General features: G+C 36.7%; 1 protein-coding gene across 1 annotated transcript in view; it reads right to left on the bottom strand.

Annotated features, from left to right (window-relative positions):
• The window catches only part of ANKRD31 (ankyrin repeat domain 31), a 152,459-nt gene that overhangs the window by 58,042 nt on the left and 69,756 nt on the right, over nt 1-24,661 (bottom strand). The window contains exons 12-17 of the mRNA XM_032848336.1: nt 19,776-19,923; nt 15,099-15,151; nt 12,374-13,892; nt 11,510-11,674; nt 8,023-8,160; nt 7,023-7,165 (exon numbers count right to left, since the gene is read on the bottom strand). Coding sequence (XP_032704227.1) covers nt 7,023-7,165; nt 8,023-8,160; nt 11,510-11,674; nt 12,374-13,892; nt 15,099-15,151; nt 19,776-19,923 — 2,166 coding nt within the window. The remainder of the gene's footprint in view (nt 1-7,022; nt 7,166-8,022; nt 8,161-11,509; nt 11,675-12,373; nt 13,893-15,098; nt 15,152-19,775; nt 19,924-24,661) is intronic.

Below are 24,661 nucleotides of genomic sequence, written 5' to 3'. Positions count from 1 at the left end.
GATGCATTCCTAGAGACATATAAACTACCACAACTGAACCAGGAAGAAATAGAAAGCCTGAACAGACCCATAACCAATAAGGAGATTGAAACAGTCATCAAAAATCTCCAAACAAACAAAAGCCCAGGGCCAGATGGCTTCCCGGGGGAATTCTACCAAACATTTAAAGAAGAACTAATTCCTATTCTCCTGAAACTGTTCCAAAAAATAGAAATGGAAGGAAAACTTCCAAACTCATTTTATGAGGCCAGCATCACCTTGACCCCCAAACCAGACAAGGATCCCATCAAAAAAGAGAACTACAGACCAATATCCTTGATGAACACAGATGCAAAAATTCTCACCAAAATACTAGCCAATAGGATCAACAGTACATTAAAAGGATTATTCACCACGACCAAGTGGGATTTATTCCAGGGCTGCAAGGTTGGTTCAACATCCGCAAATCAATCAATGTGATACAACACATTAATAAAAGAAAGAACAAGAACCATATGATACTCTCAATAGATGCTGAAAAAGCATCTGACAAAGTACAGCATCCCTTCCTGATCAAAACTCTTCAAAGTGTAGGGATAGAGGGCACATACCTCAATATTATCAAAGCCATCTATGAAAAACCCACCGCAAATATCATTCTCAATGGAGAAAAACTGAAAGCTTTTCCGCTAAGGTCAGGAACACGGCAGGGATGTCCGTTATCACCACTGCTATTCAACATAGTACTAGAAGTCCTAGCCTCAGCAATCAGACAACAAAGGGAAATTAAAGGCATCCAAATCGGCAAAGAAGAAGTCAAACTATCACTCTTTGCAGATGATATGATACTATATGTGGAAAACCCAAAAGACTCCACTCCAAAACTGCTAGAACTTGTACAGGAATTCAGTAAAGTGTCAGGATATAAAATCAATGCACAGAAATCAGTTGCATTTCTCTACACCAACAACAAGACAGAAGAAAGAGAAATTAAGGAGTCAATCCCATTTACAATTGCACCCAAAACTATAAGATACCTAGGAATAAACCTAACCAAAGAGACTAAGAATCTATACTCAGAAAACTATAAAGTACTCATGAAAGAAATTGAGGAAGACACAAAGAAATGGAAAAATGTTCCATGCTCTTGGATTGGAAGAATAAATATTGTGAAAATGTCTATGCTACCTAAAGCAATCTACACATTTAATGCAATTCCTATCAAAGTACCATCCATTTTTTTCAAAGAAATGGAACAAATAATCCTAAAATTTATATGGAACCAGAAAAGACCTCGAATAGCCAAAGGAATATTGAAAAAGAAAGCCAAAGTTTGTGGCATCACAATTCCGGACTTCAAACTCTATTACAAAGCTGTCATCATCAAGACAGCATGGTACTGGCACAAAAACAGACACATAGATCAATGGAACAGAATAGAGAGCCCAGAAATAGACCCTCAACTCTATGGTCAACTAATCTTTGACAAAGCAGGAAAGAATGTCCAATGGAAAAAAGACAGCCTCTTCAATAAATGGTGTTGGGAATATTGGACAGCCACATGCATAAAAATGAAATTGGATCATTTCCTTACACCACACATGAAAATAGACTCAAAATGGATGAAGGACCTCAATGTGAGAAAGGAATTCATCAAAATCCTTGAGGAGAACACAGGCAGCAACCTCTTCGACCTCAGCCGCAGCAACATCTTCCTAGGAACATCGCCAAAGGCAAGGGAAGCAAGGGCAAAAATGAACTATTGGGATTTTATCAAGATCAAAAGCTTTTGCACAGCAAAGGAAACAGTTAACAAAACCAAAAGACAACTGACAGAATGGGAGAAGACATTTGCAAATGACATATCATATAAAGGGCTAGTGTCCAAAATCTATAAAGAACTTAGCAAACTCAACACCCAAAGAACAAATAATCCAATCAAGAAATGGGCAGAAGACATGAACAGACATTTCTGCAAAGAAGACATTCAGATGGCCAACAGACACATGAAAAAGTGCTCCATATCACTAGGCATCAGGGAAATACAAATCAAAACCACAATGAGATATCACCTCACACCAGTCAGAATGGCTAAAATTAGCAAGTCAGGAAATGACAGATGCTGGCGAGGATGCGGAGAAAGGGGAAACCTCCTACACTGTTGGTGGGAATGCAAGCTGGTGCAACCACTCTGGAAAACAGCATGGAGGTTCCTCAAAATGTTGAAAATAGAATGACCCTATGACCCAGCAATTGCACTGCTGGAGATTTACCCTAAAGATACAAACATAGTGATCCCAAGGGGCACGTGCACCCGAATGTTTATAGCAGCAATGTCTACAATAGCCAAACTATGGAAAGAACCTAGATGTCCATCAACAGACAAATGGATAAAGAAGATGTGGTATATATATACAACGGAATACTATGCAGCCATCAAAAGAAATGAAATCTTGCCATTTGCCACGACGTGGTTGGAACTAGAGGGTAACATGCTTAGCGAAATAAGTCAATCGGAGAAAGACAACTATCATATGATCTCCCTCATATGAGGGAGAGGAGAAGCAACATGGGGGATTAAGGGGGTAGGAGAAGAGTAAATGAAACAAGATGGGATTGGGAGGGAGACAAACCATAAGTGACTCTTAATCTCACAAAACAAACTGAGGGTTGATGGGGGGAGGGGGGTTGGGAGAGGGGGGTGGGGTTATGGACACTGGGGAGGGTATGTGCTATGGTGAGTGCTGTGAAGTGTGTAAACCTGGTGATTCACAGACCTGTACCCCTGGGGATAAAAATATATGTTTATAAAAAATAAAATTAAAAAAAAAAAAAGAAGTTAAAAGTTGGAAAAATAGGTGATTGAATAAATTTCCATGCAGTAATGCAAGAGTAAAAAAATATATAAGAATTAAATTTATAGGCTATGATAGAATTGATATTGATTAGGTCTATGATACCACATATTTACTTTTCCTGCTATCTTTTTTTTTTAAGATTTTATTTATTTATTTGACAGAGATCACAAGTAGGCAGAGAGGCAGGCAGAGAGAGAGAAGGAAGCAGGTTCCCCACGGAGCACAGAGCCCGATGTGGGGCTCAATCTCAGGACCCTGGGATCATGACCCAAGCTGAAGGCAGAGGCTTTAACCCACTGAGCTACCTACGCTCCTTTCCTGCTGTCTTTTTAATCTTTCTAGTTCATCTATCAATATTCTATCTCAAGATAAACAAATAAAAACAAAAGAGAGGAAATTAGAAATAAAATGAGCCAATGATAGAAGAACTCTCACATGGAAGGAGAATTAATGAAGATATAAGGAAAGATGCTGGCAATATATCAGTGTCAAAGGAATGAAAATATCCTTAAACATACTACCTCCTTCTTTTCAAATAAAACATTTCTCCTTAAAATAAAGGCAATATTGATGTGAGAGTCTACTCTACATGCAAACTTCGTCTATACTAACACTTATGTGAAGAGACTTAAGTGATCCTTTAGATATGCAATGACAAACTCTGCCCATGGGCCAAATCCAGTTAGTTGCCTGATTTTATAAATAAAGTTTTATTGGAGCATAGCCATACTTACTCATTTACACATTGTCTATGACTGCTTTTTCACTACAATAGTTGAGTAGCTACAGCAGAGACTGTGTGGTCCAGAAAAACCAAACTTTATTATCTAGCTCTTTACAAGAAGTATTTAGCAATCCCTGCTCTAGACCAGGGCTGTCCAACAAAATTTTGTGTGACAATGGAAGCACTCTAATCTACATTTCCAATGTGATAGCCACTTCCAATATGGTATGATACATGTAGCTATTGAGTACTTCAAATATGGCTAATGCAACTGAAGAACTGATTTTTTAATTTAATTAATTTAAAATAATTTACATTAAAATAGCCACATGTGGCTAATGGCTACAGTACAGGGCAGCACAGCTCTAAATCACATTCCTTTTCCAGGGGTAAAGATATTTATAATCTTTCTCAAGCAGCAGAACTAGGCCTAGAACTTGGGCTTTCTAATACCTCGTCCAGTGTTTTATCCACTAAACCAAGCTCCCCTCTCCCATCTTCTGTGGTTAATTTTAGCTCCTGACATTTATTTTTACAGAAGGTCCTTTGTATCTGAGGAATCATTTTCTCTGTCCCTTCATGTTACCAAATTTCTTTTTCTTTTTTTTTTTTTTTTAAAGACTTTTATTTATTTATTTGACAGACAGAGATCACAAGTAGGCAGAGAAGCAGGCAGAGGGTGGTTGGGGTGGGGGGGGGGGGAAGCAGACCCCCTGCTGAGCAGAGAGCCTGATGTGGGGCTTCATCCCAGGACCCTGAGACCATGACCTGAGCCAAAGGCAGAGGCTTTAACCCACTGAGCCACCCAGGCGCCCCAAGTTACCAAATTTTTATAAAGGAAGCTAGAGTCTTCAAAATAGGAAAATTCTCACTCATGGAAACCATTTACAAAATGTTACCCAAACAACCTCCCTCCTTACTAACATAGAATCTTTCCTATCCATCAAGTCAAGAGCTTTGTTGTTCAGTTTATTACTCGTCAATTATGTTGTAAACAGCTAACAATAAAATGTAAACACACTACAAATTGATTACAAAGTCCAAAGGTACAAATATAAAATTTCCTGAAGTCAAACATTAAAATAATGTTGGAGAAATACTTGAAGCACCTGTGAAGCCATGATGAATGAGAAACTGACAGGTAAAACTGTTAACCTAAAAAAAGAAATATCGTAAGAATTTGAATATAAAAGGACTGATAGAAGACCTAGTAAAAACTTGTTATACCTCTCAAAATGTTTGCAAAAAGACCTTCCTGAGGTAGGGGTACAGAAAAATCAAGTATGAGATGAAGTATATCCTGTCACACAATTTTGCCAGAAAAATTAGGCCATGAAAGCAAACTTTATTCACTCTTTTTCCTGTTTTAGAAATCAGCATATGTAGCAATTAGAACCTAAATAAAATACTGCTTAGAAAAGAGTTAACACAGTAGGCCTGAGTCTGCTATCTAGAGAGGCTGCTTGCAAGGCTGGCCTTTAGCTGACATCAATGAACCTGACTGGTAAACAGTACCCTACATTGGTAGAAAACTTTCCCTATTGATAATGGTAACTTTCTTTGCTTAAACATTCTACACAACCAATGTGGTTTGTGCTCTTAGGAGTCGGGAATCTTGGTATGTGCTAGGCAGAGAGTGCTTACATGACCAGTCCCAATATAAATCTTTGAAACTGAGTTTCTAATGAGCTTCCTTGGAGGGGAAACACAGAAATGACATTTTTGTTGCTGGGGGAAAGGTAAGCTGTGAGTGACCTCCCATGAGGAAGAGAGCATAATAAAGCCTTCACTAAATACCCCCAGACTCCACCTGTGTTTTTCCTAATGAGTCAGCAGCATATCCTTACTACATTGTTGTAACAAATCTTAGCCATGAGGGGTGCTTGGGTGGCTCATTTGGTTAAGCATCTGCCTTTGGCTCAGGACATGATCTCAGGGTCTCTGGATGGAGCCCTGCATGGGCTCCTGCTCAGCAGGGAGTCTGCTTCTCCCTCTCCCTCTGCCTCTCCACTTAGGCTCTCTCAAATAAATAAAATCTAAAAAAAAAAAACAGAAAAAGAAAGAAAAAAGAATCTTAGCTATGAGCACAACTGTATGCTGAGTTCTGTAGATCCTTCCATTCAATTCCCAAATTTACGGGTGGTATTATGGACCTCCTTATTTTCTTTGTTTTATATTGCATTTTTCAGGATAATGTCTAAAAATGTGATTTACCTACTATAGAATTTTGGCCCTTATTTAAGTGGTTTCACTTTAAGTGGCCTTTTCCCTGTACACATAACCAGTAAGCTAATTAATGACTCTTCCTGTTTGCCTTCTTCCATTTTATGATCAGACCTTATCTATTCTTTTTAAATTAAATATCATAAAGCCCAAAGAGCTTCTTTGGTCAAAAGAAGCCACTCTGGACATTAGTCCACCCATCTGGTATTATTTATATATATATATTTTTAAGTAGGTGCCGCGCCCAGGATGGAGCCCAATGTGAAGCCTGAACTCACAAACCTGAGAGCAAGACCTGAACTGAGATCAAGAGTTGGATGCTTAACCAACTGAGCCACCCAGGTGCTCTTTTCTGATATTACTCTTAATCATTAGTTTAATCTCTTATTGCTGCAAATCATAAATTCAATACTATTCCTTTACATGACTACCTTTAGGCTGAAAACAGTGGGGATATGCTTTCATAAAATTAACAAAAAATCACCAGGGCCTTAAAAATATCTAGAGACAGATAAATTGGTGTTAGTGAGAGGTTCAAGGTATTTTTTATATGAACTTTGGTTTTATATTGTTGTTATTGGTGTTGGTTTCCTTCACTATTTTTTCAAAGCCAGTGATTATTCCTAAAGTCTGCATTGTCTATTGATAAAAGTCTTCTGCTCAGATTTGTCAAAAAGGAGTTTAAAAATCTTAATGATTTTAAGGTTTAGTTTTGAAATTCAGTGTTACTGAAATAATTTTCTTTTGTGTAATTTTCTTTTGTGACAGCTGTCTGATTAAGAAAAATAAAGGAGAAAAATATATAACAAACCCTCAGGAACATGCATTTTTATCCATTTCTTTGAAACTTAAACCCACGGAGAAATTCTGAGTTAGAAAAAAAAATCTGTCAACATATATTATCACTATAGTTAGATCTTTTATACACAAGAGCAAATCATTTAATACAATTAAAAATGGAATGTATTAGACTTATAGCCTACATTTACCCTGAGACATTTCATTTTATTCTGAGTTACATGAATTTTATGAGGAAAAGACAATGGAAAAACAATTCATTAGTTAATATGATTTTCCAGTCCATACACAACATCCTATCTTCATTTAAAATTTTAAGAAGGTTTTAAAAATCATTTATTTTAAGGAATTACTTTAGTGTTCAGTTTAAAATACCTTCATTTTCTTCACTCATTTTTCTAAGAAAAAGTAATAGGAAACCAATCTGATGTGCACTGTACCTTTAAATGATTGCTGGAAGCAGCATCATGTAAGGGATCAATCCCGTCTAGATTTTCACAATTAACATTAGCACCAGCTTTTAACAACTCTACAATTATATCATTAGATCCCTCACTAGATGCCTCATGAAGTGGTGTCCAACCTAAAAAAGGAAAAAAGAAAAAAACAGAAGCTGCTGCCTATATATCAACATTCATGTAATAACTTCATTATTAATTTTATTTGCCCTAATACAATGGATATCTATGTTGATTCAAATGTATATATTAAGTATCAGACAAGAAATAATATTGAAAACCATGGCCTCGAAATGTTTCAATTTTGAAAACCAATCTCATAAAAAATATTTATCGATCCAAGTGCCAAAACAGAAGACTCACAGGGACTAGAGTAAATACTAATCATGTCAATTTGTCTCAACTCAGATATTAAAATAGAGTAAGATCAAGTCTGCTTCCCCATTTGTATCCCTGCATTGTCATATATCTCTTTAAAATGACATAGTATTCTTGAAATCAATCTTTGAGTTTTTCCCTCTGTTAACTCCTCACACAAGTTTATTTTGTGCTTGAGCAAAATGTCAGATCAATTTAAAAACGGAGGCTGAAAATAAAAATAAGGAAAGAGAGAAACAACAAATAATTAAAAAGAGAGGAGAAAGAGAAGGGATAGGGAAATGGGAAAAAAACTGGCACTCTCTCCAAAGTGACAGTTTAGTATTAAGATCTCTGAGAAAAAGACCTAAATAAAGCTCTCTTTACTCCCCATTCTGTATACTTCCTCTGAATGCTCCCACATGTATGTTAAAAACTGTTTCAGAGGAGGTTATTTTAGCAATGGGTGAAAACCAAGATAAATTTAACTACTCAACTAAATAATATATTATTAAAAAGACAGTTCAAAGTTAACAGCCAGCATGAGAACTGGGGTAGGGTGGATGAAATGTATATTTCAGTAATTTCAAGTTATAAACACAATTAAAATTTCAAGAATCCAAACCTGCATTATCTTTTAGATTCACATCTGCTCCAGATTCTATTAGAGCCTTCACCAGAGACAAATTTCCTCTTCTGGCAGCCAAATGAAGCCGGCTTTCTCCTTTGGCATGCCTCTTATTGATCCCAACTGTTTTCACTTCTGTAAATTTGCCAAGTAAAGCTGAGGTTTCTTTTCTGTCAAATGCTGATCATTACAAAGAAGCTCAGAAAATACACTGCAACTTCCTCAAAATATCCTAAGTAGGGTGCACTACACAAAACATACATGAATATCATCATTGCTATTACTGTTTAAAAATCTAACTTGTGAAGGAATGTAGAGCATCTAAGCACATTAGTTTGTATTCATTCTAACAGCTGTTTAATCACTCTATCATAAGCTTGATTAAAACAAATAAACCTCCTTCAGCTCTACCCTCATTTTGCCCTCAGTAGTCCTTTAACAATGGAAAAAATTTTTCTTAAAACAAATTATAATTTTATAAAATTACTCTTTCTATAACTCTTCTCTAACCCAGTGAGTGTGTTTCTGATCACAAAAGACACCAAAACCCAGAGCATGGCCCAATGGATTATTTTTTCTTTCAAAAGAGCAGGCAGTACAACATCATTATCCAAAGATTTTTTAAAAAATCTTCTCCTTGTACCACAAGTTACAGAGACTTAAGTCGGAGATTAAAAAAAATCAAAACCAAACTAACAAAAAACCTGACTATGTTTTCCCCTCAATTTCCTCCCCAAACTGTACTAAAATGATAGTAAAATATATTTTTTTTAATACCATAAAAGGAAAATAGAAAAGGACAAAATAGAGGACAAAGACTTCAACAACTTTTTGGCAACTGGAAAATCACTGCTGGAGAAGGGTTAACCAACTTCGTGAAGTGGGGGAAATGCCTCACCCAAATGCCTGCAAAAAGAATTAGGGAGAGAGCCCATCTGAACCCAGCACTTGGGGGCATCAAGTACGGTGAAAGGCAGTGTGCGTTGAACTGGGCTAGAAACATGGAGATTGACTAAAAGTATATGCACAGATGTTGGGACTAGTTCCCTTCCCTAACCCTGAATGTCTGGCAACCATTCCTCTCACCCAAGGTCCCCATCCCCAAGCCAGGAAACTGGAGATTTATTTTCTGTAGAAACTACATCAGAGAAGCTTGAGAGTGAGACACAAGGAAGGCAAAGTAGAGGATTACAGTGATGAAATAGAAAAGAATATTCATTAAACCAGTAGTCCTCAAATGTAGTCCCAGATTAGCAGTATCAGTATCACCTGGGAAACTTGTTAGAAATGCTAATTCTCCAGCCCACCCCACAAGCCTACTGCAGAGGACAGATTTTAAGGTAACTCCTACTGATCCCCATCTCCTGGTATTTATGGCCCTGTATTATCCACTCCTCTTGAATAATTTGCTTCTAACCAATAGAATGCCTCAATATTGAGGGTATTTCACTTCCTTGATTAGGTTGTAAGAAACTGTAACATCTTCTGTCTTGCTAGCAAAGTTGCTCTATCACCTTTAGCTTGCATGTTTTGAAGAACCAAGAGGACACACTGGAGAAGCTCATGAAGGAAGAAACGGAGGATGACCACAAACTGGCTACAACCCTCAAGGAACTGAGTTCTGACAATAACCACGTGAGCTTGAAAATGGATCCTTCCCTGGTTGGGCCTTCAGATGAGACCCCAGTCTTGGCCAATACCTTGACTGTAGTCTATGAAACATCCTGAGCAGAAGACCTACCTAAGCCATGTCCAATTCCTGATCTACAGAAACTATAAGATAAAAAATGTGTGTTGTTTTAAACTGCCAAGTTTATAAATGTGTAATACACTAATAGATAATATACCTAATGATTAGACTTTCTGGGAACAGAGCCCAGCAATCTGTGTTTTAACAAGCTTTCCAGGTGAATCCGATGCAAAATATGGTTTGAGAACCACTGCATTAAACCTTAAGATGCGCTCCCTGTTCTATTTCCTAAAGCTAGGAACTAGGCACATAGTTTCAGGGCAAGAGACATAAAGTTCAGAGAATTACTCTCTGTAAGATGGATTCTTTGGTTATGTGAATCACAGGGAACACTGACAGCTTCATGTCTGCCACTGACATCTAGAGAAAATCATACTGCTCTTACAAATTTGCACTTAGAAATTCTTTATTTGAAGAATAAAGACATATTATATATAATGTTATATATACATTTATAGAGAATATATTTTAAAATTATGTAATATCCAAAACAGCAGACCTGTAGTTTGCAAGTAGACTTGTAGTTTGGAAAAATCTCTCCAAAAATTGTTAATGTGAATGGTACAAATCTTCTCACCTAGCTCATGGTGTGTTGTAGCAAAGAATATAGGCACATGAAAAACATTTTGGGGCAAAAACTCAAAAACTGTTCCATTTTACTGTCATCATAAATTTCTACAGCACATAACTGAAATTTTAAAATAAAATCTGGAAAAAACTGGAAAAGAAATGAACAGAACTCACATTAACTTCACAAAAAACTTCTTCATAAAGTCCACTGTGGTTAACACTGAATACTTCTTAATAGCATCATACTTCATTAACAAATTAATAAATATTAATTGGTAATATTTAATAACTGGCATCAATATTATTTATTAATAAAGTATAATGCTACTAAGGCATACTCAGCTTTCAGTTACTTTGTATGTGATTTTTTTTTTTTTTTTTTACTCTCTGGAAACTCAAGATCCTTAATTACATCTGCAGAGATTCTTTTTCTATTTAGGTAAAATTCACTCTTTTATATAAGATATTATCACAGGTTCCAGGGATTAAGTAAGACATGGACATGTGCTGGAGGGCCACTATTCAACCCACTACAGGAGGGATGTATAAGAAGGGCTTTAGATTACATGAGAGGGGGACAACAGGTGAAGGTTCACAGAGAATGCCTAATCCAGTGTCCTTCCTACCTCTTAACAGACAATAGATAAATAAACTTTTCAGTGTTTACTATTTAACCTGAAGTGGCCTGATCTTGCCTACTGTTCACCACAGAACTAGCTCCAAGAACTGTCAAAGGATGGTTAACTTGTCCATACTGCCAAACATGCTCAGTTCATTCATCTGACAATAAGAAACCAGTGACCATTCTTTAATTTGCTTTATGGTGAAAGGGCTCAATGGAAATATCTAATGGATCCGGCATAATTCAGATGCACTGCTCCCATTCAAAATTCTTGCTGTCTCTCTGTCTATCTTACCTCCCCTAACATTTAAAATTAGAAGTCATAGGCAGAAACATGACAAGAATGTACTGACGACTAATGGATTCTCATGTGGTACTTTATAATAAAACAATCTAAAAAAAAAAAAAAGCTGAAATAATCTTATGTTAGTGAATGAGAAGAACCAACAGTAAATCTGAGAGTTTAGAAAGTTCCTGAAGTACAGTGCACTGCTGGGTGTGATCATGTCAACTTTTACCTATACAGGTATAGGAATACAAACCTTGACTGCAGGTAGCTTTCAAGAAATTTTGCCTTTTTCTGAAATTCTGAACTTTTTTGTGTTCTTGGATATTAGATGTGCAAATTTCAGAATCTGTTTTTTCTTTTTCCCCACCATTTCTCATAGTGGTTTCATCTCCATTGATATTATTAGTTAATTCCTCATCTGAAAAACAAACATTTTGCAACCTCAGTGCTGCACTTCTTCTTACTGGTTACATGATTAGAAAAGAGTCTGGCCTCATAACTCTTCTAAGCTTCTATTCCTAGCTGGACTGATTTTTTATTTTATTTTATTTTTATTTATTTATTTTTTAAGGAAATGAAACCCTTTAAAATGATTTTGGGGGCACCTTGCTGCCTCAGTCGGTAGAGTGTACGATTCTCCTTCTTGGGAGTTGTGAGTTAGAGCCCTGGTGGGTATAGAGATTACTTAAAAATAAAATGTTTAAAAAATGTTTTTATATAATAAACAAAGTTTGCTGGATGCAATTCTGATGGGAATACCATGAATCACTGAAATCAACAGAGTTAACAGTTACCTGCTATGGAAATGTTAGGTTAACGGATACTAAATAAGTGCCATATTAAAAAGAAAAATATAAAAAATAGATTAAAAAACATAAAACATAAAAATTGATAGAAATACTGCTTATTCTGTCAATATCAATTTAGCAACAATCTCTGATAATAACAGTTTGATTTTCAAAGTCAACAATATTACTTAACTAACAGTATCCCTAAATTATATAGTCCACATGTCCTCATTCTTGTCAGTTCAGCTAGTTCAGTGGGATTCAGTTAGAAATTTCTATAAAATAAGTAAATTTACATGTGTGTACAAAGCAAGCAATACTACCAATACCTGGTTTATGAGAAATTTCCTTTTCTTCTTTCTGTCTAAGTTGTGAGATATTGGTCAATTCCTTACTGATATTGTCAGTGGAATAAAAAACTGTATCATGTATGGTTTTGCTCTCTGGAAGATCTTGTTTCCTTTTTTCAACTGTAGTTGTTTCTATTACTTGAGAATTAACAACTGTGGATAAAGGCCCATTTGAAGAACTTTTTTTCTGGCTTTCATCACTGTAATTCCTTTTAGGGTCTTCTTCATTTACCTTTCCCACAATAGGTATATCTGTTTGATCCATTAAAGGAGTTGGTGGTCTAGAGCTAAAATCTTGAGGCCTTTTGAATAGCTTCACATGGCTAGTCAACTTTGAAGCTTCCTGTGTTGAAAATGTTCTTGGACAAGCTAGGAAAGTATGCTCAGGACTGCCATGTGAGTGATCAAAAGAAGTTTCACATGCGCATTGTTCATAATTTGCAACATGTTGTTCAGGACCTATTGTTTTTTCTGAATCAGAAAGATTAACAGCTTCCTGTTGTAGAAGTATTAGACTGCAGGCTTTCAACTCATTTGCCTGTGAAAAATGGTCTTCAGAAGGGAAAAACTGTTGAAAATCCATTTCTTCTGTATTTGTTATTATATTCTCATCATAGTTACAATGGTTTTTGCAACCTGTAGAACATACCACTCTTTCACATGCTACAGTCTTCTCAGAGGTAAAGCAATCATCATCATTATTAAAATTTTCCTTTATCAAGGATGCAAAAGAATATTCCCACTTTTTAAGGCTCTCACCTTTCTGACCTGAGTTACTGTTTTCAGGAGATTTATGAGGGCTAATGTGCTGTTGTTCTAGGTGACAGTGAGGCTGCTGATCTGTAGTAACAAGTGGTAACTTGATTTCTTTCTGTAAGCCAAGTTCTGAGAAAAGAGCAGCTTCCTCTTGGTCAGTGGATTCTAAGAATTTTATTTCTTGATTATCTGATAAATCCAGGTCCTGGGCATGTGTCTCTTTGGGAATTGAACAAGCCTCAATAGTGTTACCTAATCCATTTTTCACGCTTGACAGAGCTGGGCTCAAAAGTTTATGTGACTCTTCTGGAAGGTCATCAAAGGTTTGGAGATCATCTTGCTGACCAGTAACCAATCTGTTTCTTCTTCTGAAAGAAAAAAGAGCTACTGTCTTTCTTGGACTGCATATTTCTTGTTTTGCATCATCCACTTGAGTTCTTTTATGTCGTGTGTTTCTTCTTCCTTTATCAGTAGACACATCTGTGTTAGGACCTTTGACACTTTGAAGATTCTTCTTTCGGAGTCCCGTAGTAGAGTATATTTGGTGAAGCGTTGATTGTTTATGCTTAGAGTTAACAAATTTTGTGTCTTTGCAATCTTTTTGGTAAAGTTCATATACATCTTTATTTATAAATAAACCCTCTTTGTTTCCTTCATTAACTTTTACAAGTTCTGACTTCTGTCTGTTGGAATTTTCATCACAAACAAACCCAATGAGATTTTTAGAACAGAATTTTGGTTTCTAAAGAAAAAAACATAAAGTTAGCTTTAATTTTCAGCTGTAGTTTTATACTCAATTAATTCAGGATTGCTGATTAATCAAACCATTACTTCATTCAATTATATGATTTGATCTAACCACAGGGCCTGATGGGATATGTACAACTGATATTTCAAAGAAGAAGACTAACAGAAAAAGACAAATGTAGTAGACTAAGACTCATTATGTATAATAATGTGTATTTTCTGCTTCATATTTTAATTTGTTTTTGCCAGTGTTTAGCAGTATCCTAGAAAGCATAATAAAAAAATTTAATCTACTTAATTTTTCTGGGCTTTAAGCAAAATCAAAGAAGAATGCTTTAGAAACAATCTCATCTTCTCATTGTTGTATAGACAGAGCTAGATTAAGAAAGTTCTTTCATCTAGTATCTGTGACAGACTATAGGTAGGGCAGCAGAAGTAGGGACTTAAAAACAAGACAGACAGGACGCCTGGGTGGCTCAGTTGGTTAAGCAGCTGCCTTTGGCTCAGGTCATGATCCCAGTGTCCTGGGATCGAGTCCCACATCGGGCTCCTAGCTTGGCGGGAGCCTCTGCCTCTGCCTGCCGCTCTGTCTGCCTGTGCTCGCCCACGCTGTCTCTCTCTCTGACAAATAAAATCTTTAAAAAAATATATACAAATGCCTGGGGCCTACCCCCATAGATTCAGATTAAAAAAAAAAAAAAAAGAAAGAAAGAAAGAAAGAAAAAAAACAAGACAGACATCCTCCCAAACTGATCTGCATGAAAAAATCATTGTGGGCTGAAGATTAAAACAGAGAGACCGCTTCCTCTCACTCACCACAACCCAAGCACCAGATGAAGAGTAACAGCCCACCATATAAATTTGAAGGAATGGATCAACACCTTTGGCTCTTGTACTGTGCTTAGGCCAGAGGAAATTCGACATGGCTGATAAACCTCATGGCTCCATGAAGAGGAGGACAAAGGAAATGGCTACTGATACATCAGTGTGCCAAGATAAGCTATATTTACTCAATTGCTTCACGAACTAACAGCCCAGAACCCTCTGATCCTCATATAATTATTCCAAAGTTTCTTAAAAGCAAAGGTGAAGTCACTGTTCCTGATGAATGCTTCAACCATCTTTCTTTCCACTCTGATAATCTATAAAATAAGCAGCAGGTTCATTCCATAAACATGTTTATTACTAAACAGAGCTATACCTTTTGCTGGTATGTATCCTCTATGTCTAATGGACCGGTACTGTTCTTTTGAGCTATAAACAAAAGGAGAAAGTCAGAGAAAATAGCCTCCCATGATCAGAATCTAGATTTCTAAAACCCACCAGTCCTCTGCCATGAGAAAACCAGAGAAATAAGTGAAATTATGCAAATGTGTTCCATTCAAATTGGCACATATAACATTCCTATAATTGGTAACTTTCCTATGTTTTAGAAGCCCAATACTATCTTGAGAAACCTGAAAACATTTCTATTGGAAAAGCAATATGCTCCAACAAAAACTAAAGACTGGCAATAAACTCACTATTTTAACATTCACCACAGATATATCCAGATATACAACTGCTACAAACTATTTTAATAAGGCAAAAGATTCTTTTATGATTAACTGGATTATCATTTCCTAATATGTCATCTTATTAAGGTTCTAGTATGAATTAATGCTTCACTCTCTTAAAAGTGAAACATACATGCATGGAAAAGGCTACTCTTGAGAATGTGTAAAACAAAAAAAGATGGTCGGAATAAAATATACCTAGGTTGATAATAAAAGAAAAGTACTTTAGTGTCTCTTTTAAATAGTAGAGGTACAATTAGTTACCTACATATGCATTTGACCACAAAAGATAAAAACCTAGAAACAGTGCCTTGTACATAGGAGGTATTCAATGATTATTAAATAGAGGGAGGAATAAATGAATGAACATCTTAGATGTGATATGTAAAAAACACAAAATTCTTTAAATACATTATGAACTAGAAATGTAAAAATATTTTAACAGCGATATAACTGGGAAAAAGAACATTTTATTTCTTGGGAATAATTTTCATGACAGCAATCAAATTATAATGTACAAAATGAGGCCTGGCATTCACCTATTCACCTCATGCAGGAGGGCTGACTCAAAGAATGTCCTTCAATGGAGCACAGTCTCTGAAGCCTACTCCTGAGTTTCCATTTCCACTTATTTGCTTAGCATCTGGGTGACCCTGGGTTAAGTTTCTTAACGCCTCTGCCTCAGCTCCTAAAATGAAAGTATTAACAGTCTTTATCTTATAGAATTGTTTCAAGGATTAAATAAGATAATCCATGTAAAAAGTTCAGAGGACTTCCTGGCACAAAGAAAGTGCTCCATTATTAATTTGGTTATTATTATTTTTCAAGAGCAAAAAGGACTGTGTGCCTTCTCCTAACTTTGGTTCTTAAATAAAAGAACAGGGGGCGCCTGAGTGCTCAGTCAGTTAAGTGTCTGTCTTCATCTCAGGTTACGACCCCAAGGTCCTGGGATCGAGTCCTGCTTCTGGCTCCCTGCTCAGTGGGAAGACTGCTTCTCCCTCTCCTCTGCTCTTACTCTATCTTGCTATCGCTTGTCTCTCTCTCTCTCAAATAAATACAATCTTAAAAATACAAAAATAAATAAAAGTATTTTAAATAAAAGAGCAGAAACCTTTTTCTGGTTCTACAGAAACCTGCTTATGGTTCTACAGGAACCACCATTTGGGGCATAATTCCTAAGAGAATCTAGAAGCAAGAAAGGGGCTTTTATCCCTTCTCACTTTGCTTTTGTTTTTATTTTTGCTTTTTGGGTTTTTGTTTTTGTTTTTGTTTTACTCCTGTATAGAAAGCATCTTTCAACTAACCTTTTTTCTTTAATTTTCATCTTATTTTATTCAAATTCAATTAAGTAAATACAGTGTATCATTAGTTTCAGATGTAGAGTAGTTATTCATCAGTTGTATATAACACCCAGTGCTCATTACATCAAGTGCCTTCCTTAATGCCCACCTCAGTTTTCAAAGTTATTATGCCCTAGTATAACCAACTTAAAAAAAAAAAAAAAAACTACAAAGATATAAATTCTGAGGTGGTGAATTTTAGTGATATTGCTGTAATTCTTTTCAGTTAGTTAGTAAGTTAGTAGGAAATTGCTTACAATTTCTTACTAACTTATAAAGTTGGTAAGTTAGTAAGTTAGTAAGAATGAACTCCTGTTGTATACCAAAGTAGATGTATTATATTCTACAACAGAAAAGCACCAAAAATACATTGCATGAGGAAAAGTCCTTTATTCATCATTCCCATAATTAAAAGATCTTCAACTGAAATTTAAAAGCAAATACTCTGTTTGATATTCTTCAAGTAAACTAATTTTTTCATTTATATTAAGTAAACTGATAATGAACTTAAGAAATATTCAAACCACCCAATGAAGCATAATACAGCCCACCTTGGTAAACTGCCTACCTAAAGAAGAGTGGGAGCTATCTCCAAAGAAGAAAGGCTTGGGATTCCTTCCATGAATGAAATTCCCTTGGGTAAGTATAGGTCAGAAGTGGGCACTACTGAACGTGAGATTCTAGATTTGGAGAAAGAGCTAAAATGCTGGAGAAAGCACTCTCAGCAGAGCAAAACCATGCATGCTACCATGAAATAGAGAAGTCAAGCAATTAAGCAGATTATCAAAACAAAAATGTATAAATGCACATACTTTTGCTTCCAACCGAATATTTGCAATTTTCCATATAGCTAGAAATGTAAATATGAATGCAATAATCTGTACAGTTTATATAAATATGAATATAATAATCCATCTCAATGTGCTTTTATAGACCTGGCCTCAAAAAGGTATAGTCTGTCCCTTTTATTTTCTGATGAGATTGGGCTAGAAGGGCAAGAAGTCTTTTGTTCTAAAGAACCATTAATTACCTCTTGGTGGCCTTTAATTATCAGTGATGTTATTTCTTTATTATACAGTAGGGTGTTTTAATCCAAGTCTTAGTCCTTAGTCAACAGTATTCAAAGAGTTACCTCTTTAGGGAAAATTTTATTAAAATATAGTTTAATGGAGTGCCTGGGTGGCTCAGTCAGTTGGGCACATTCCTTCAGCTCAGGTCATGATCCCAGGGCCCTGGGATCGAGCCCCATGCCAGGCTCCCTGCTCAGCAGTGAGTTTGCTTCTCCCTCTCCCTCTGCTCTCCCCTTGTGCTCTCTCTCTCTCTCTCAAGTAAGTAAATAAAATCTTTAAAAAACATATATAGCTTAATGAAAATGAATGAGGCACATACACATCTCTTGAAGATAAAGAATTTGCTTGTTGTGTTTAAAAGGACTAACACACTATTTACTCAACAAATATTTACTAATGTCTACTGCAGATAAGGCATTTTAGTACTCATCAACACACTAAATAAAGATCCTTTCCTTCATTGAGCTTGGACTCTTGAGGAAAGACTGAAAATAAAAAATAAACAAATTGTCCAATGTGTTAGAAGGTGTTAAGTGCTGTGGGGAAAGGATCAATAGAATAGAGTAGGGCAAGAGGGATTGGAATGAGTGTGGCAGTTTGAAAGATATGTTCATAAATTTTTTTGATATTACCCCTTTCAAAAGGTGCTTATAACAAATAGAATGTGGCAGAACTGGTTGTGTATCACTTCCAAGACTAAGTTACAGAAAGCTTGAAGCCTCTGTCTTGGGTGGATTCTCTCTCTTGATCACTTTCTCTGAGTCCGGCTGTCAGCAGACCTGTGGAAAAAGCTCATGTAGCAAGCAACTGAAGCCTCCAGCTAGCAAGCAGTGAGGAAATGAGGCCTGCCAAGAACCACTCGAGTGAGCTTGAAAGTGGATTTTCCTGTCCTAACTGAGCCTCAAGATGACCATCCCTCACTAAGAACTTGCCTGCAACCCATAAGAGACCCTAATCCAGAATGGTTACTCACTTTAAAGGTTTCCAGACTTCTAATCCTCAGAAACTCTGAGAGATAATAAATGTTTGTTGTTTTAAGATGTTAAACTTTGGGTAATTATTGCATAGTGATAGGTAACTAATACAGTGAGGGTAGGAAGGAAGCAGGTTGCAGTATTAAATAGGATGGTCTAAGCCTCCCTGAGAAGATCACATTTGAACTAAGACTTGAAGTAGGTGGGGGAGGCCCACCTGAGGAACAGCAAGGAGGCCAGTGTTACTGAAGTCTAGTGACAGAGATAGAGAATGGTAGGAGAAGAAATTAATTAGGGTGGCCAGCTAAAACAGGGGCCTGTAGGCCACTGTAAGGATACTGACATTTCTTTTAGATTAAATGGAGAGCCGCTGCAGGGTTCTAAACAGAAGAATGTTGTGATCTTACCAAAAAATCTAACAGACACATTAATATAAAGAAAGTGCCATGCATGTAAATTCTTCTTATTGACAACCATAAATCGAGTTCTTTTGTAGTTTAATTTTTACCACTGTAATGGATGACAGGGTAAAAGTATAGCCATAAGAAAAGACTGTTTGGGAATAGAAATAGATATAAACAATCCTGGCCATACTCATCAAAAAAGATATAGCCAAATACAATTTACATCATATCAGGTTATTCAGCCAAAAAACTGTCAGGGGAAAAAAAAAAAACTTTATAGAAGTTTTCTTAACTGTTTGCAATGCACAACTAGGGAAAAAGTACATTTGATATGATCTCTCTTTGTTCTTTTAGAATCCTTCCATTATGTGTACTTGCAAACAAGTCAGTGTGCTTCATTAAAGGAATGGAGCAAGGACACCACTGGTTGGACTTTCTCAAAACTAAGAAGGAAACGGAACTTACTTTCTATAATTCTAAATTCAATTTCTGTAACTCTCTATGAATATGATAAACAGAACAGTTTAATCTTACCTGATGTAAGGAGATGTTTTTGGTGTTTAGGAATATATTTCTCAAGGAGACGCTTCATACATGAATCTTTGGCCTCATCCACAGCACATTTTCCACTGTCACTTCTAAGTAACGGATTGGCTCCATTCAAAAGAAGTAACTCTGCCACCTACGGGAAGACCGTTCATGTGAGCATGCCCAGACAATAGATATATTACTGGACATGTGAGTTAGCACACAATTCTAAGTAACACCTGGTATTTCTTTCAGTGTGGATTTACTTACAACTTTGTCAAATAAAAAAATTAATGTAATTGTTACTGAATCATAACTTGTTGATATACATACCCTTCTCTTACTACAAAAAAGAGAGAAAGAGGGAGAGAGGGAGAGGAGAAAAGAGGGAAAGGAGTAGACCAGGAGAGAGAGGGAGGGAGGAAGAGATTGAAGGAGGAAGGAAAGGTCAGAAATGTATATATAGTTCAAGTGCTGGTGAATTGGAGCTGGCAGATATACCAAGAATTAGCATTGGGTTCTGTAGTAGTAAACAAGTTTAACAGGTTCCAGGAGATGGTTATATCTTCTATCTATAACTGTGTTGCTGCTGTTCCTCCTCAGAGTATCAGGGAAAAACCAGTCAACCCTTAATCTGTTACTACTCCTCAAGTAACCTCCTCCATGAAGCACTCCCTGATCTCCCATCCATTGCTGCTCTAGAGAAAAATGACCTCTCCCTTCTTTCAGGTACATATTTTACTGTAATGCACAATATATATTATATTTATTATTATATTATTTCTTATATATCTGTCTGTCCTATACACTAAGGTTTCTGAGGGTGGGACTACCTTTTTCTTCTAAAATTTGTTATTTTTGAATAGGGAGTTAATGAATATAGTTCAAATACAGAAGGCTCAGAAAAGTATACAATGAGAAATAAGTTTCCCTCCTCTACCCTTGTCCTCCAGGCATCCAATTTTTTCCTAAGCCCTTGTTATAGTTTCTCCTGAATTTTTCCACAACCTAGTCCAACAGGGGTGTGTGTATGTGTGTGTGTGTGTACACAGATGTATACATATTTTTTGTTATGCAGGTGGTCATATATTATAGACATTCCCCTATATTTTGTCCCTGAACAAAGCTTTGAGATCGTACCATATCAGTATAAAATGAACTTCATTATTTTTAGCAGCTAAGTAATAGTCTACTATTGAATGTGCTGTACTTTATTTAACCAGTACCCTCCTGACAGATGTTTAAGTTGCTTACAAGTTTCTACTACAAATACATGTCTTAATCATCTTTATATTCCTAGTGCCTATCTCAGTGTCTGGCATAGAGTAAATATTCAATAAATATTTTTTAATAAAAGAATGCATATAATCAGGGAGGATGTGGGGAGTATGCTCTAAGTAACCCTACACTAAAAGGAGCCTAAATTTTTATGTTAATATCTGGAAAGAGAAAAGGGATCTGAATTTCTATAAATTATATATCCCCTTCAAAGTAAATATATATATACGTTCTTCCTTTTATAACAAAGCATACTAGGAGAGAAAACCACAATACCACAAAGGGACAATATAAGCCAGATCCCTTAAACATTCTCCAGACTCAGCAATTCTGCTTTTCAACTATTTTATTATGAGAATTTAATGCTAGATAGGGAAATTGAAAGTAATGGTAGATATAATTAAATCTGTAATTCACATATAAGCCAGATGAGGTATAAGAAGATAACGAATTTATGCTGGATCTTCATGCTTTATTCAGCAAAATAAATAAATAAATAAATAAATAGTACACAGCTTTCTTTTAGGAAAAGAAGTTTTGGGAGAGAGGAAGGAAGATGGCAGAGAGTAGGGGACGCTAGTTTTGTCTAGTCCCTGGAATTCAGCTAGCTAGCTATCAAACCATTCTGAACACCGTGAACTTGACTGGAGATCTAAAAAAAGAACTGCTATAATACTACAAATAGAAAAGTGACCACTTTCTGCACGGTAGGAGGTTCGGAGAAGTGAATCTGAGTGATATATTGGAAGATAAACTGCAGGGGGAGGGAGCCTCCATCAGCTGGATACTGAAGAGTAATAAGCAGTGGAGCACAAAATGGAAACTTTTAGAAGTCTGTTCTGGTGGGGAACGTCCCTGCCTGAAAGGTGCTCAGGCAGTAAGTGGGGCAGAATCCTAGGTGGGACAGCATGGTCTCAGGATCCCTGAGGTCACAAGCAGACTGGGCATACCTGAGTGGTGCAGAGTTCCCAAGTATCAGAATGGGGAACCCAGCTGCAATCAGTGAGCCCCGGCGTGGGCTTTCAGCTTGGGGTTGCCATAAACTGCAAACCGGCAAGGTCGGGCAACTGCTCTCTGATCAGGGACCCTGCAAGCCTCAGAACCAAGGCAAGAACTCCCTTTCTCCCCCAGGAGGAAGCACGGGTGCATGCCACAGGAGTCTACAGGCTCTGGAGACTTGAAGCGGGGTCACATGCCTAGATAAAAATGCTCGGTCACAGGCTGGGTGAACAGAGAGAGTAGATGGACACCAGGGAGACAGGAGTAATGATTGCTTTTCCTTGAGGATGGGTGCACTGAGGAGTGAGGGCAGTGAGCTTTTGGCTCCAAGGGCCGGAGATTGGGAGACTGCCATTTTCATTCTCGTCCTCTAAAGCAGTGCCGAAAGCCTTTAGGGAACAAAAGCCACACAGAGCAATGTGGACCGGGTTACTTAGCCTGACCCCTTGATGCACTTCTGCCCCGGGCAGAGACACCCGAGAATCAGAACAACAGGCCCCTCCCGGAGAAGATCAATAAGAACATCCAGCTAAGACCAAGTTTACCCATCAATGACAACTGTCAAACTCCAGTGCTAAGGGAAAAGAGTATACAGAATTCATGAGTTTTTTTCTCACAATGCTTTAGTCTTTCAATTTTAATTTTTCCCCTTTCTTCCATTTCAACTTATTTCTTATTTTATCAACTCTTTTTTTAAGTCTTTAAATATTCATTTTTATAGTTACATTCTATCCTTTCATTGTATTTAATTTTATTTTTGTATGTATATGTTTTTCTCTCTTTACAATTTTGAGATCTAGTTTCTTCTAACAAACAGACCAAAGTACACCTGGGATCTAGTGTATTGCTCTGTTCTGTTTACTTGTCTGATTATATTCACTCCCTCTCTCTTTTTTCTTTTCCATTTCTGGTCTCCTCTGATTTGTTCAGTGTATATTTCTCTGGGGTCATTGTGACTATTTTAGTATTTTGTTCTCTTGTTCATCTATGCTTCTCTGGACAGAATGCCAAGATGGAAAAACTCACCCCAAAAAAGAGAACAAGAAGCAGTACTGACTGCCAGGGACCCAATTAATATGGATGTAAGTAAGATATAAGAATCAGAGCTCAGAAAAATTATTATAAAGATACTAATGATACTATTAATAAGATGCAATAAAAAATGGAGGCTCTAACTGCTAGGATAAATGAGGCAGAAGAGAGAATGTGTGATACAGAAAACAAAATGATGGAGAATAAAGAAACCAAGAAAAAGAGAGATAAACAACTACTGGATCACAAGGGGAGAATTCGAGAGTGAAGAGATACTATGAAGCAAAACAATATTAGAATAATTGGGTTCCCAGAAGGAGAAGGGGGGGGCGGGCAGAAAGTATCTAGGAGTAAATTATGCAGAGAACTTTTCTAATTTGGGGAAGGAAACAGGCATCAAAATCCAGGAGGAACAGAGAAGCCCCCCCTGTAAAAATCAATAAAAACAGGTTAACACCCCATCATCTAATAGTAAAACTTACAAGTCTCAGAGACAAAGAGAAAACCCCGAAAGCAGCTCCAGACAAGAGGTCCTTACCCTACAATGGTAGAAACATAAGCCTAGTGGCAGACCTATCCACAGAGGCCTGGCAGGCCAGAAAGGACTGTCATGATATATTCAGGGTGGTAAATGAGAAAAATATGCAGCCAAGAATACTGTATCCAGTAAGGTTATTATTCAGAATAGAAGGAAAGATAAAGAGCTTCCAGGACAAACAGAAACGAAAAGAATTTGTGATCACTAAACCAGCCCTACAAGAAATTTTAAAGGGGATCCTTTAAGTGAAGAGAAAATCCAAAAGTTACAAACCAGAAAAGAACAGAGACAATATACAGAAAGAATGACTTCACTTATATAATACAAAGGCACTAAATTCATATTTGTCAATAGTTACTCTGAATGTAAATGAGCTAAATGCCCCAAACAAAAGACACAGGGTATCAGATTGGATAAAAAAGCAAGACCCATTGATATGCTATCTATAAAAGACTCAATTTAGACCCAAAGATAGCTCCAGATGGAAAGTGAGAGGGCAGAAAACCATTTATCACACTAAAAGACATCAAAAGAAAGCTGGGATAGGAATCCTTATAACAGACAAATTAGATTTTAAACCAAGGAAGGTAATAGGAAATGAGAATAGACACTACACAATAATTAAAAGGTCTATCCAACAAGAAGAGCTAATAATTGCACATATATATGCCCCTAACATGGGAGCAGCCAATTATACAAACAAATTAGTAACAAAATTAAAGAAACACATTGATAATAATACAGTGATAGTAGGGGACTTTAATACCCCACTCACCAATGGGCACATCATATAAGCAGAATATCAACAAGGAAACAAGGGCTTTGAATGACACACTGGACCAGAGGGACTTCACAGATATATTCAGAACATTCCATCCCAAAGTAACAGAATACACATTCTTCTCGAGTGCACATGGAACATTCTCCACAAGAGATCACATACTGGGTCACAAATCAAGTCTCAACCAGAACCAAAAGACTGGTATTATTCCCTGCATATTTTTAGACTACAATGCTTTGAAACTTGAACTCAATGACAAGAGGA

Source organism: Lontra canadensis, unplaced genomic scaffold (genome assembly GCF_010015895.1).
Source record: "Lontra canadensis isolate GAN:19392208 unplaced genomic scaffold, GSC_riverotter_1.0 scaffold4, whole genome shotgun sequence".
Taxonomy (NCBI): Eukaryota; Metazoa; Chordata; class Mammalia; order Carnivora; family Mustelidae; genus Lontra; species Lontra canadensis.
This window is presented reverse-complemented; position numbering and strand designations above follow the sequence as displayed.